The following is a 15,773-nucleotide window of genomic DNA, read 5'->3' as shown; positions in this document are numbered from 1 at the left end:
TGCATAATAAACATATTAAACTAACTTACCCCTCGCCGCCCGGCCTGAGGCTAGGCTTCTCTGTTGATCTGGTCAACCAGGCTGTTTGTGATAGCAGCACGTAGGCCCACATAGCCATTGCAACCTGGCTGTTCCAGCATCTGCAGAGGGTGACTGTCCAGCTTTTCCTTGAAAACTTCCATCTTCGTTCCGGCAATATTTCTGATATCTGCTGGTAGTATGCTGAAGAGTTTTGAGCCACTGATGTTGATGTAGTGTTCTCTAATTGCACCCATGGTCCTTCTACTCTTTACTGAGTTTATTCTTTCGTTCTTTCCAAATAGAACATTCTCCTCAGTTCAGGCATCAGTCTGAATGCTTCCCTTAGGACTCTTTGGAATTTCTTGAAGCCATTCATATTTGCAAGCTTACCTTATTGTACTAATGTTGTTCTGTTTACATATACCTCGGGAGAAAGGTTTGGAGTACATTTTTATACTACAAAAAGAAATAAAATTTGTTTGTATTGTCTGATTTATCTTTTCTTTCTGTCATCTCCAGTCTCTCGACCATACTGCTTTTGGCTTTCTTTTCCGTCTCGAAAATACTTAACCATGGGTAAATCTCCATGACTTATTCGATCATTCCTGAAGACCCCCAAATTTTTAGGAGTGGTGGTGTGGAGTGGTGGATGGCAAGGGGGGGGAATTCTCAGACGTAGTTGCAAGAGGTTAGAGGAGAGAACAAGAAAGATGAGAATGTGTTGTCACGCTCACATACACACTGGCCTTGAAAATGCTTCTGTTTTTGTTGTCATGGCAAGACTGCGTGTATGATTGTGTGTGTGTGATTGTGTATGCATGTGATTGATTGCGTGTGTGTGTTCTTACATATTTGTGATTGCAAGGGTCGAGTCTCAACTCCTGGTTCCTACTCTGATGGCCGCTATTAGTTTCTCCTGGCTACGTGAGCCAGGATTCTTATGGCACCTCACTAGTGACCCTGACCTAAGGTAACACTGACCCAGGGTAACGGTGACTCAGGATAACACTGATCCTGTAGCATTTGTGAAGTTACAGGAAGAGTTGACAAGAAGACGTTGAAAACCACGTAACCTGGAGTTTACCTGGAGAGAGTTTCGGGGGTCAACGCCCCCGCGGCCCGGTCTGTGACCAGGCCTCCTGGTGGATCAGCGCCTGATCAACCAGGCTGTTGCTGCTGGCTGCACGCAAACCAACGTACCAGCCACAGCCCGGCTGATCAGGAACTGACTTTAGGTGCTTGTCCAGTGCCAGCTTGAAGACTGCCAGGGGTCTGTTGGTAATCCCCCTTATGTGTGCTGGGAGGCAGTTGAACAGTCTCGGGCCCCTGACACTTATTGTATGGTCTCTTAACGTGCTAGTGACACCCCTGCTTTTCATTGGGGGGATGGTGCATCGTCTGCCAAGTCTTTTGCTTTCGTAGTGAGTGATTTTCGTGTGCAAGTTCGGTACTAGTCCCTCTAGGATTTTCCAGGTGTATATAATCATGTATCTCTCCCTCCTGCGTTCCAGGGAATACAGGTTTAGAAACCTCAAGCGCTCCCAGTAATTGAGGTGTTTTATCTCCGTTATGCGCGCCGTGAAAGTTCTCTGTACATTTTCTAGGTCGGCAATTTCACCTGCCTTGAAAGGTGCCTGGAGTTTACCTGGAGTTTACCTGGAGAGAGTTCCGGGGGTCAACGCCCCCGCGGCCCGGTCTGAGACCAGGCCTCCTGGTGGATCAGAGCCTGATCAACCAGGCTGTTGCTGCTGGCTGCACGCAAACCAACATACGAGCCACAGCCCGGCTGATCCGGAACTGACTTTAGGTGCTTGTCCAGTGCCAGCTTGAAGACTGCCAGGGGTCTGTTGGTAATCCCCCTTATGTGTGCTGGGAGGCAGTTGAACAGTCTCGGGCCCCTGACACTTATTGTATGGTCTCTTAACGTGCTAGTGACACCCCTGCTTTTCATTGGGGGGATGGTGCATCGTCTGCCAAGTCTTTTGCTTTCGTAGTGGGTGATTTTCGTGTGCAAGTTCGGTACTAGTCCCTCTAGGATTTTCCAGGTGTATATAATCATGTATCTCTCCCTCCTGCGTTCCAGGGAATACAGGTTTAGGAACCTCAAGCGCTCCCAATAATTGAGGTGTTTTATCTCCGTTATGCGCGCCGTGAAAGTTCTCTGTACATTTTCTAGGTCGGCAATTTCACCTGCCTTGAAAGGTGCTGTTAGTGTGCAGCAATATTCCAGCCTAGATAGAACAAGTGACCTGAAGAGTGTCATCATGGGCTTGGCCTCCCTAGTTTTGAAGGTTCTCATTATCCATCCTGTCATTTTTCTAGCAGATGCGATTGATACAATGTTATGGTCCTTGAAGGTGAGATCCTCCGACATGATCACTCCCAGGTCTTTGACGTTGGTGTTTCGCTCTATTTTGTGGCCAGAATTTGTTTTGTACTCTGATGAAGATTTAATTTCCTCATGTTTACCATATCTGAGTAATTGAAATTTCTCATCGTTGAACTTCATATTGTTTTCTGCAGCCCACTGAAAGATTTGGTTGATGTCTGCCTGGAGCTTTGCAGTGTCTGCAATGGAAGACACTGTCATGCAGATTCGGGTGTCATCTGCAAAGGAAGACACGGTGCTGTGGCTGACATCCTTGTCTATGTCGGATATGAGGATGAGGAACAAGATGGGAGCTAGTACTGTGCCTTGTGGAACAGAGCTTTTCACCGTAGCTGCCTCGGACTTTACTCTGTTGACGACTACTCTCTGTGTTCTGTTAGTGAGGAAATTATAGATCCATCGACCGACTTTTCCTGTTATTCCTTTAGCACGCATTTTGTGCGCTATTACGCCATGGTCACACTTGTCGAAGGCTTTTGCAAAGTCTGTATATATTACATCTGCATTCTTTTTGTCTTCTAGTGCATTTAGGACCTTGTCGTAGTGGTCCAATAGTTGAGACAGACAGGAGCGACCTGTTCTAAACCCATGTTGCCCTGGGTTGTGTAACTGATGGGTTTCTAGATGCGTGGTGATCTTGCTTCTTAGGACCCTTTCAAAGATTTTTATGATATGGGATGTTAGTGCTATTGGTCTGTAGTTCTTTGCTGTTGCTTTACTGCCCCCTTTGTGGAGTGGGGCTATGTCTGTTGTTTTTAGTAACTGTGGGACGACCCCCGTGTCCATGCTCCCTCTCCATAGGATGGAAAAGGCTCGTGATAGGGGCTTCTTGCAGTTCTTGATGAACACAGAGTTCCATGAGTCTGGCCCTGGGGCAGAGTGCATGGGCATGTCATTTATCGCCTGTTCGAAGTCATTTGGCGTCAGGATAACATCGGATAGGCTTGTGTTAATCAAATTTTGTGGCTCTCTCATAAAAAATTCATTTTGATCTTCGACTCTCAGTCTGGTTAGCGGCTTGCTAAAAACTGAGTCATATTGGGACTTGAGTAGCTCACTCATTTCCTTGTTGTCATCTGTGTAGGACCCATCTTGTTTAAGTAGGGGCCCAATACTGGACGTTGTTCTCGATTTTGATTTGGCATAGGAGAAGAAATACTTTGGGTTTCTTTCGATTTCATTTATGGCTTTTAGTTCTTCCCGCGATTCCTGACTCCTAAAGGATTCTTTTAGCTTAAGTTCGATGCTTGCTATTTCTCTGACCAGTGTCTCCCTACGCATTTCAGATATATTGACCTCTTTTAGCCGCTCTGTTATTCTTTTCCGTCGCCTGTAAAGGGAGCGCCTGTCTCTTTCAGTTTTACATCTACTCCTCCTTTTTCTTAGAGGAATAAGCCTTGTGCATACATCGAGTGCTACCGAGTTAATCTGTTCTAGGCATAAGTTGGGGTCTGTGTTGCTTAGTATATCTTCCCAGCTTATATCGGTTAGGACTTGGTTTACTTGGTCCCACTTTATGTTTTTGTTATTGAAGTTGAATTTGGTGAATGCTCCCTCGTGACTAATCTCATTATGTCGGTCTGGGGCTCCGCGCATACATGACTGAACCTCAATTATGTTGTGATCTGAGTATATTGTTTTTGATATGGTGATATTTCTTATCAGATCATCATTGTTAGTGAAGATGAGGTCTAGTGTATTCTCCAGTCTAGTAGGCTCTATTATTTGCTGGTTTAAATTGAATTTTGTGCAGAGATTTAAAAGCTCGCGTGAGTGTGAGTTTTCATCAGAGCTGCCTCCTGGTGTTATTACTGCAACAATATTATTTGCTATATTCCTCCATTTTAGGTGCCTTAAGTTGAAATCCCCCAGGAGCAAGATGTTGGGTGCAGGAGCTGGAAGGTTTTCCAGACAGTGGTCAATTTTTAACAGCTGTTCCTGGAATTGCTGGGATGTTGCATCCGGAGGCTTGTAGACTATCACAATGACTAGGTTTTGGTTCTCGACCTTTACTGCTAAAACTTCCACTACATCATTTGAGGCATTTAGCAGTTCTGTGCAAACAAGTGACTCTGCAATGTACAGGCCAACCCCCCCCTTTTGCCTGTTCACTCTGTCACATCTGTATAGGTTGTAACCTGGGATCCATATTTCGTTGTCCAAGTGATCCTTTATGTGGGTCTCAGTGAAAGCCGCGAACATTGCCTTTGCCTCTGCAAGCAGTCCACGGATGAAAGGTATTTTGTTGTTTGTTGCTGGCTTTAGACCCTGTATATTTGCAAAGAAGAATGTTATCGGACTGGTGGTATTGTTGGTACTGGGGGGGGATTTTTTTTCCGGCATTAGTATCTGTATCTGTTGGTTTGGAGTGGAGTGCTGTTAGAGTGCAGCAATATTCCAGCCTAGATAGAACAAGTGACCTGAAGAGTGTCATCATGGGCTTGGCCTCCCTAGTTTTGAAGGTTCTCATTATCCATCCTGTCATTTTTCTAGCAGATGTGATTGATACAATGTTATGGTCCTTGAAGGTGAGATCCTCCGACATAATCACTCCCAGGTCTTTGACGTTGGTGTTTCGCTCTATTTTGTGGCCAGAATTTGTTTTGTACTCTGATGAAGATTTAATTTCCTCATTTTTACCATATCTGAGTAATTGAAATTTCTCATCGTTGAACTTCATATTGTTTTCTGCAGCCCACTGAAAGATTTGGTTGATGTCCGCCTGGAGCCTTGCAGTGTCTGCAATGGAAGACACTGTCATGCAGATTCGGGTGTCATCTGCAAAGGAAGACACGGTGCTGTGGCTGACATCCTTGTCTATGTCGGATATGAGGATGAGGAACAAGATGGGAGCTAGTACTGTGCCTTGTGGAACAGAGCTTTTCACCGTAGCTGCCTCGGACTTTACTCTGTTGACGACTACTCTCTGTGTTCTGTTAGTGAGGAAATTATAGATCCATTGACCGACTTTTCCTGTTATTCCTTTAGCGCGCATTTTGTGCGCTATTACGCCATGGTCACACTTGTCGAAGGCTTTTGCAAAGTCTGTATATATTACATCTGCATTCTTTTTGTCTTCTAGTGCATTTAGGACCTTGTCGTAGTGATCCAGTAGTTGAGACAGACAGGAGCGACCTGTTCTAAACCCATGTTGCCCTGGGTTGTGTAACTGATGGGTTTCTAGATGGGTGGTGATCTTGCTTCTTAGGACCCTTTCAAAGATTTTTATGATATGGGATGTTAGTGCTATTGGTCTGTAGTTCTTTGCTGTTGCTTTACTGCCCCCTTTGTGGAGTGGGGCTATGTCTGTTGTTTTTAGTAACTGAGGGACGACCCCCGTGTCCATGCTCCCTCTCCATAGGATGGAAAAGGCTCGTGATAGGGGCTTCTTGTAGTTCTTGATGAACACAGAGTTCCATGAGTCTGGCCCTGGGGCAGAGTGCATGGGCATGTCATTTATCGCCTGTTCGAAGTCATTTGGCGTCAGGATAACATCGGATAGGCTTGTGTTAATCAAATTTTGTGGCTCTCTCATAAAAAATTCATTTTGATCTTCGACTCTCAGTCTGGTTAGCGGCTTGCTAAAATCTGAGTCATATTGGGACTTGAGTAGCTCACTCATTTCCTTGCTGTCATCTGTGTAGGACCCATCTTGTTTAAGTAGGGGCCCAATACTGGGCGTTGTTCTCGATTTTGATTTGGCATAGGAGAAGAAATACTTTGGGTTTCTTTCGATTTCATTTATAGCTTTTAGTTCTTCCCGCGATTCCTGACTCCTAAAGGATTCTTTTAGCTTAAGTTCGATGCTTGCTATTTCTCTGACCAGTGTCTCCCTACGCATTTCAGATATATTGACCTCTTTTAGCCGCTCTGTTATTCTTTTCCGTCGCCTGTAAAGGGAGCGCCTGTCTCTTTCTATTTTACATCTACTCCTCCTTTTTCTTAGAGGAATAAGCCTTGTGCATACATCGAGTGCCACCGAGTTAATCTGTTCTAGGCATAAGTTTGGGTCTGTGTTGCTTAGTATATCTTCCCAGCTTATATCGGTTAGGACTTGGTTTACTTGGTCCCACTTTATGTTTTTGTTATTGAAGTTGAATTTGGTGAATGCTCAATTAACGTTGTAAAACCTAGATATGTTGAGCGCTTTACCGGAGGAATCTTTCAGAATGTTACACTGCATAATAATCTACCATCTCATAATAATCTACTGTCTCATAATAATACACTTTGACTCATAATAATTTACTGTGGTACACCAGCGTCCCTGTGGTGCACCAGCGTCCGTGTGGTGCACCAGTGTCCCTGTGGTGCACCAGCGTCCGTGTGGTGCACCAGCGTCCGTGTGGCGCACCGGTGTTCATACAATAACTCTAGGAAAACTTCACCAGGAACCCCAGCCCAATAATAAGCGAATCTACGTTTTGTTGCTTTCACCACAACACGCAACTCCATCCTGGGAGCAGGTAGGATCTGGGAGTGACAAGGACTCCAACAGTATAAACTGGTGGTCAGTTCTTTTTTAGTTTAATCTCTTTATTATGCACCCCATACCCATCCTTCGAGCGGTAGTCAAAAGATTACTGAGGTACATAATGGGTCCAGGGACTGAGCCGCAAAGTTATGATAACTAAACAAGTTATAGTGTTACAGTGGTAATGGTGTTCAGGTGACAATCGTCAGGTAACAGTCGTCATGGGAGTTATCAGGTGACAGTTGTTAGGCGAGTTATTAGATGGCAGTTGCCAGGTGAGTCATCTGTTGACTGTCGTCATGTGAGTCATCCTATGACAGTTATCAGGAGAGCCCTCAGATCGCAGTCGTCAAGTGCGGGACATTTAGTCTTAATATGTGAGTTACCAGGTGACAGTCGTCAAGTGGGGGACAGTTAGTCATCAGATGCGAGTCACCAGGTGACAGTCAGATATGAATCATCAGATTACTGTTCCTTAGTCTATTCATAAAAATATTTTAAAGAAAATATTCTGTTAGAGGCATGTGGTGGAGCAGTAATGTCTGTCCTGCTACTTAACAATCGCATTAGTACTATTTTAAAGAATATCTGAAGGAAGGAGTGTCAGGGGAATTTCCGATGAAGGATGCATTACTACTTATCGGTAACGATGTCCTATCTTCCAGACTATCTTGACCCTATAGTGGGCATCGAAAGCTTTGCATCTGAACTAGTAACACGGGCTATGTCCAACGGAAAATCTGGTGGGAATGCTGACCTAACCTTGGGGACTCAGACACTGGGTTGGACAATTTGTTTTGCGATGGCAGATGGCTAGGGTCATGCAATTCTAGAGCAACTTCCATGGTTAGGTTAGACAAAGTTTGTCAGGAAACAGAAGGTAGCTCCAATTTCCTGAATCAAGATCTTGAGGGGACAAGAAAGCTATTAACAATATAAAACAAACATTTTTGGAACCCTTAATATACTTAATACATTAGCAAGCTATTTATTCTTGAAGACATTGAAAGATCGTCCAAATACTGCATGTTAACCAGTGTTCAGTGGTTACAGATGATACTATTCAGTTGTGGTATAGGATTTATAAAACTGTTAATATGGGTGATTATATATAAATGGATCAATTTATGTATAGCATATCAGGTAAAAAATAAAACATAAGAATGGGGCACACCTATGTAGTTGTAACCTTGGATAACTTGATAAAGTTTTTAGTTTAATATTTTTATTATGCACCCCATACCCATCCTGTGGGCTTCTGTCAAAAGACAGAGGTACATAATGGGTCCAGGGACTGGGCCCCAAAGTTTTGATAACTGAACAAGGTACAAAGGTAATGAATCTAAAGTTAAAAAAGGTAATGAATCATGTAAGTAAATTTTCTTATTAAGTTTATACAAGGTTACAATCATGAACAAATTATAAAGTAATGAGCAATTCACACGTCCATACCCGGTCACAACTGTAATGAATTATCAGTGCAAATATTAATAGTTGGGTCACACACACACACACACACACACATAGGATCCATACATAGCTTTAAGAAGAGGTATGATAAAGCTCACGGTTCAGAGAGAGTGACCTAGTAGCGACCTGTGAAAAGGCGGGGCCAGGAGCTTGGACTCGACCCCTGCAACCTCAACTAGGTGAGTACACACACACACATACGCGACAGGAGGGTCAGGGGAGACATGATAACGACATACAAAATACTGCATGGAATAGACAAGGTGGACAGAGACAGGATGTTCCAGAGATGGGACACAGAAACAAGGGGTCACAATTGGAAGCTCAAGACTCAGATGAGTCAAAGGGATGTTAGGAAGTATTTCTTCAGTCATAGAGTAGTTAGGAAGTGGAATAGTCTGGCAAGCTATGTAGTGGAGACAGGAACTATACATAGTTTTAAGACGAGGTGTGATAAAGCTCATGGAGCAGGGAGAGGGAGGACCTAGCAGCGGTCAGGGAATAGGCGGGGCCAGGAGCTGAGTCTCGACCCCTGCAACCACAATTAGGTGAGTACAATTAGGTGAGTACGCACAGGAGAATGGTAGAGCACCTAGCTAGACACAAGCTTATAAACGACAACCAGCACGGTTTCAAGGAAGGAAAATTCTTTGTCACAAACCTACTGGAGTTTTATAAGGTAACAGAAGTAAGACACGAGAGAGAGAGAGAGAGAGAGAGAGAGAGAGAGAGAGAGAGAGAGAGAGAGAGAGAGAGAGAGAGAGAGAGAGAGAGAGAGAGGGAGAGGGATAGACTGCATTTTCTTGGACTGCAAGAAGGCCTTCGACACAGTTCCTCACAAGAGGTTAATGCAAAAGCTAGAGGATCAGGCACGCATAACAGGAAAGGCACTGCAATGGATCAGAGAATATCTGACAGGGAGGCAACGAGTCATGGTACGTGACGAGGTGTCAAAGTGAGCGCCTGTGACGAGCGGGGTTCCACAGGGGTCAGTCCTAAGACCTGTGCTGTTTTTGGTGTATGTAAATGACATAACGGAAGGGATAGACTCAGAAGTGTCCTTGCTTGCAGATGATGTGAAGTTAATGAGGAGAATTAAATCAGTCGAGGCTCAGGCAGGACTATAAAGATACCTGGACAGGCTACAAGCCTGGTACAGCAGCTGGCTCCTTGAATTTAACTCCGCCAAATGCAAAGTCATGAAGATCGGGGAAGGGCAAAGAAGACCGCAGACAGAGTATAGCCTAGGTAGTCAAAGACTGCAAACCTCGCTAAAGGAAAAAGATCTTGGGGTGAGTATAATACCGAGCACATCTCCTGAGGTGCGCATCAATCAGATAACTGCTGCAGCATACGGGCGTCTGGCAAACCTAAGAGTAGCGTTCCCATACCTCAGTAAGGAATCGTTCAAGACTGTACACCATATATGTCAGGCCCATATTAGAGTATGCAGCACCAGTTTGGAATCCACACTTGGTTAAGAACGTCAAGAAATTAGAGAAAGTGCAAAGGTTTGCAACGAGACTAGTCCCATGAAAGAGCTAAGCTATACGTAGAGGCCCTAACAGGCCACAACAGTGCCCAAGGAAAGCTAAGAAGGGAAAATGAGAGACCACTGGGCCCAGGACAACAGATAGTGAAGAGATTGAAGACAGGAAAGCTGCAATGGAGGCAACTAAATCGAATCAGGGGATACATAGGAATATGCAGTGGGAGAATGAAAGGGAGAGTTTACTCTTTGTTTATGGGCTCCAGGAAGTTGAAGGGGAAACTTACGAAGCAAGAAGACGAACCCCAGACCTGCTCAGAACGTTCCAAGCTGCACTACCAAATGCAAGGAATAGGAAGCAAGAACTTAGGCAACAGGAATGGGAACAATTTGTCAGTGGGTTAAATAGGTCTACCCCCTTAAGTTTGGCATGGAAAGGTATAAATAAAATAACCAGGAAGAAGACTGGTAATGTTGCTCACCATCAGCATTATTATTATTATTATTATTATTATTATTATTATTATTATTATTATTGTTATTATTATTATTATTATTATTATTATTATTATTATTATTATTATTATTATTATTATTATTATTATTATTATTATTATTATTATTATTATTAATAGTTCAAAGATGGCGGGTGAGAGAGGAGGTCCGGCAGATGGCAGGTCGATCAGTGTTTACACGACAGCAGAAGTCAGGATGGCTGAGGGGTAAATGTCATTCTAATTCTCAGCGTTTTTCTTTCGTTATAACCATAAATGTGAGCGGTGGTAGACGTTAAAATATTGCGAGGGGGAGAAGAGGCGTTTATTACGGTGTATCTCCCGGGTGGGTGAGCTGAGAGAGGCTGTGTGGACCTTCGTAATGAAGTAGGGAAGTTCATATATATTTTTACTACGTTATGGATGGTTTGTATTTGTGTGTTCAAAATGAACAAGGTACTTTGTGGATCTTTCTTTCTTTTTATTTTCTTAGGTTATTTGTTTTGTACGTTAAATTGACTTTGAGAGTTTTAGTTGGTAATTTTTTTTTTTAATTTTAATTGTAGTTGAGACATTGAAGGCCTTTTGTGATGAGGAAAGTTTGAAATACAAGGGTAGACATATTTTGTAATGTATTTGGCAATATAAACGATATTTTCAATAGATTTAACAACAAAAGTCATGTTTTCTTGAACTCCAACGGAAATAAATATTTTTTTCTTTATCAATTTATCCAAGGTTACAACTACACATAAATGGATCCTCTTTAAATATAATCACCCATATTAACAGTTTTTTATAAACCCCCACCACAACTGAATAGTATCATCTGTAACCACTGAACACTGGTTAACATGCAGTATTTGCATGATCTTCCAATGTCTTCAAGAATAAATAGCTTGCTAATGTATTAAGTATATTAAGGGTTCCAAAAATGCTTGTTTCATATTGTTAATAGCTTTCTTGTCCCCTCAAGATCTTGATTCAGGAAATTGGAGCTACTCTCCCAATTTCTTAATAGAATCTTATTGCCTCCCATTTACCCAGGCACTGTTTGACTTCTGTGGGTTTAGTGCTTCCCCCATGGATGTAATAATTGTAATAATAATATATTCAGGTTAGCTTGCAATAAGGCCATCCTGGTATTTTTATAAACATCCTTTACCTGGAGTATACCTGGAGAGGGTCCTGTGGGTCAACACCCCCACGACCCAGTCTGTGACCAGGCCTCATGGTGGATCAGGACCTGATCAACCAGGCTGTTACTATTGGCAGCATGCAACCCAACATACGAACCACAGCCCGGCTTGTCAGGTGCTAACTTTAGGTGCTTGTCCAGTGCCTGCTTGAAGACAGCCAGGGGTCTCTTGGTAATCCCCCTTATGTATGCTGGGAGACAGTTGAACAGTCTTGGGCCCCTGACACTTATTGTGTTGTCTCTTATTGTGCTAGTGTCACCCTTGCTTTTCATTGGAGGATGTTGCATCATCTGCCGAGTCTTTTGCTTTTATAGGGAGGGATTTTCGTTTGTAAGTTTGGTACTAATCCCTCTAGGATTTTCCAAGTGTATATAATCATGTATCTCTTCCACCTGTGTTCTAGGGAGTACATACAGGTTGAGGAACTTCAAGCGCTCCCAGTAATTTAGGTGTTTTATCACAGTTATGCATGCCGTGAAGGTTCTCTGTGCATTTTCTAGGTCAGCAGTTTCACTTGCCTTGAAAGGTGCTGTTATTCCAGCCTAGATAGAACAAGCGACCTGAAGAGTGTCATCATGGGTATGGCATCACTGATTTTGAAGGTTCTCATTATCCATCCTGTCATTTTTCTAGCAGATGCGGTTGATACAATGTTATGGTCTTTGAAGGTGAGATCCTCTGACATGATTACTGCCAGGTCTTATACATTAGTTTTTCGCTTTGTGTGGTTGGAATTTGTTTTATACTCCAATGTAGTTATGATTTCCTCACATTTTCCATATCGCAGTATGTAATTGGAATTTCTCATCATTGAACTTCATATTGTTTTCTGGGGCCCATTCAAAGATTTGGTTGATGTCTGGGAGTCTTGTGGTTTCTTCAGTGGAGGACACTCCTGCAAATTTGGGTGCCATCTGTGAAGAAAGACACGGCACTGTGGCTTATATCCCTGTCAGTGTCAGATATGAGGATGAGGAACAAGATCGGAGCGAGTACTGTGCCTTGTGGAACAGAGCTTTTCACCGTAGCCGCCTCAGACTTTACTCTGTTTACTACTACTCTTTGTGTTCTATTTGTTAGGAAATTATAGATCCATCTACCAACTTTTCCTGTTATTCTGTTATCATGCAATTTTGTGCGCTATTGCACCATGGTCACACTTGTCACACTTGGTGTAGATTATGAGGATTTAACCTTGGATCACCCAACAAACTGACTTCCATTGTATTCCATGTTAGGTTAGCTACATTATAATTGCTGGTTTCATTTAACGTAATAACAGATACCAACCTGCTACCTTTGCAGTTTGGTTCTTCTGTTTAAGGCCATTTGGTAGTAGTATGAGAAAAGTGTGCAAGATTTTAAATTGATTGTTGTCTAGCATAGTTTTAAGCGAATTTTTTTTTTTATATGTAGTTTAACAACAGGTAAGTTCATTATGGGAGAGTTGAATTCACAAATTGTTTTCATAGGACATCCTGGTACTGCACATATGTATATTTTTGTGGTTACCTACTTTAAGATTTGCCATGTTTTGCAGAAGCTCATTATAAAATCAGTTTAACTGATAAAAATTAATCCGTTTTATTGAATATGAGTAGAAAATTACTACCAACAGGATCCCCCATTAGTATAATCTGCCAGTTTGTTTAAAAATGAGGCCTAATCTGTATTTAAATATGATAGTCACAGATTAATGTTTTTATTCTTGCTATTAATGTAAATTACATAGAATATGCCAATATGATTAAATTATCCTGTATGCAGGGGAAACTCGAATAATTTTTTTTCATCTAAACTCCCAAAAGAAAAGTACTTTGGTTCTCATATACATACAGTATTTAACCCTTTCAGGGTCCAGAGGAAAAATATCAAAGGGTGCCCCCAGGGTCCAAGATTTTTTGAAAAAAAAAAAAAAAAAAAAAAATTATTAAAGAATTAACCCTTTGAGGGTCGACGGGCCCTCCCCGAGACTCGTTCTCAGGGTCGGCCAAATTTAAAAAAAAAATAATTTTCTCTTATGAAAAGATAGAGAATCTTTTCCTGATCATAATGACACCAAAAGTTTGAAATTTAATAGAAAACGTACGGAATTATGCTCTCGCAAAGTTAGCGATCTCGGCGATGTTTACGCATTGGCGATTTTGCCCACTTTGAGCCCCATTTTCGGCCAATTCCACTGTACTAGTCGACAAAAAACATGAATATTTCGCTAGAACTCCATGTTTTCTATCGAATGAGTGCAAGAAACCACCCATTTATCAATTTCAACTATCCAGTACAGTGGTCAGAATTTAGCAATTTTGCCAATTTCACACAAATCTCAAAAGATGCCAATTTCCGAATAGGGTCCAGAATAAACAAGAAAGACATTCCTGGCACTAAAATGACATTTCCTCTGTTCATTAGTCATGTCTCAAGGCCCCTCTTATATTCTTTTGCTTTCCACTTTGAATTTTTATTCTCACAAAAAAATAGAAGATTTACTGTTATGCAGACTACTGCATTAGTGTAAAAAATGGTATAAATAATATTGGCGCACTTGCAAAAGAATATTAGACTCACCAGTTGACGTGTATTGGACGCTTGGCATGATTTGTTTACTTTTGAACTTTGGTAAAAATCGAGCATTTCTGCTACTTTGAGCTCAATTTCAAGGTACTTTTCATTGTAAATCCAGTCAAAATCATCTCAATTTCTGTAATATGTCTTCCATTATATAAAATGAGACCAAGAAAACTAAAATACAACAATAAATACCAGTGCAAAGTCGCTGTTTTATTCCAGAAAAACGGTCAAGTTTTTTTTTCTCATTATGCACTGTGTGCTGCAGGATTTTTTTTATACTGTGCACACTGACCACATAGACCCATTATTTCATATGTAGGCCTACCAGCTTTCTCCCATGAGATTTGAGGGCGCTAGAATTTAGGCGTACTAGTACGTCAAAAACCCTGGGTCGTAAGCCGTACTAGTACGGCTGAAACCCTCAAAGGGTTAAAGATCATAATTTTCTGTAGGTAATAAAACCAAAATTTTTTTTTTCGATCAGTAGTTACCGAGATATAGAGGTGTGAAGTTGACCCTCAATGACCTGGTGGCAGCAACATCTGTGACTTCTGTAAAGTCTCATTATTTTAATTTAGGTTTTTGTTACTTTTTTCTTTTCTTTTCTAATTTTTTTTTCCAGTAACTTTTGTGGCCTGTGAGACCAGTATAATGTATAATTGTACACTCATTGTATTCAACACAATAACTGCACTAATTTGTTTATCATTATATTGCTTACAAAACTTGTTTAAAAGTTTATTGTAAACAAAGTAATGATGAAAATATTAGTGCAGTTGTGTTGAGTACAACGGTACCATACAGTATCACATTGTACAATGGTACCATAGGGTACAATAGTACCATATGGTACAATGTACCATATGGTACCATTGTACCATATAATACAATGATGCCATATAGTACATTGTACCATAAGGTACAATGATACCATATTATACATCATACCATACAGAACAGTACCATATGGTACATTGTACCATATGGTACCATTGTACCATATGGTACTATATGGTACTGTTGTATTCAGTACAACTGCACTAATATTTTCATCATTATTTCATTTACAATAATTGTTTACAACAAAAAATATGCAAAAATGTTGTATATTAGCTGACCTAGAAAATGTACAGAGAACCTCCACACCACGCATAGCGGAGATAAAACACCTCAATTACTGGGAGCTCTTGAAGTTCCTGAACCTGTACTCTCTGGAATGCAGGCAGGAGAGATACATGATTATATACACCTGGAAAATCCTAGGACTAGTACCAAACTTGCACACGAAAATCACTCACTACAAAAGCAAAAGACTCGGCAGACAATGCAACATCCCCCCAATGAAAAGCAGGAGTGTGACTAGCACATCAAGAGAGAACATAATAAGTGTCAGGGGCCCAGACTGTTCAACTGCCTCCCAGCATACATAAGAGGGATTACCAATAGACCCCTGGCTGTCTTCAAGCAGGCACTGGACAAGCACCTAAAGTCGATACCTGACCAGCCGGGCTGTGGCTCGTATGTTGGATTGCGTGCAGCCAGCAGTAACAGCCTGGTTGATCAGGCCCTGATCCACCATGAGGCCTGGTCACAGACCTGGCTGTGGGGGCGTTGACCCCCGGAACTCTCCAGGTAAACTCCAGGTAATTAGCTATGTTCTATTATATAT

The 15,773-nt window shown here is 41.8% G+C and overlaps 1 protein-coding gene across 2 annotated transcripts in view; it reads left to right on the top strand.

Moving 5' to 3' along the window:
• Window positions 1-10,493: 10,493 nt before the first annotated feature.
• Window positions 10,494-15,773, top strand: part of LOC128688320 (BSD domain-containing protein 1-like) — a 59,179-nt gene continuing 53,899 nt past the window's right edge. Inside the window, exon 1 of one of the 2 annotated variants that reach the window (XM_070086649.1) lies at window positions 10,494-10,565. In XM_070086649.1, the coding sequence (XP_069942750.1) occupies window positions 10,555-10,565 (11 nt within the window). In that variant the 5' untranslated portion in view covers window positions 10,494-10,554. The remainder of the gene's footprint in view (window positions 10,566-15,773) is intronic. The other variant, XM_070086648.1, reaches the window with a different exon arrangement.

This window comes from Cherax quadricarinatus, chromosome 19 (assembly GCF_038502225.1).
Source record: "Cherax quadricarinatus isolate ZL_2023a chromosome 19, ASM3850222v1, whole genome shotgun sequence".
Classification (NCBI taxonomy): domain Eukaryota; kingdom Metazoa; phylum Arthropoda; class Malacostraca; order Decapoda; family Parastacidae; genus Cherax; species Cherax quadricarinatus.
This window is presented reverse-complemented; position numbering and strand designations above follow the sequence as displayed.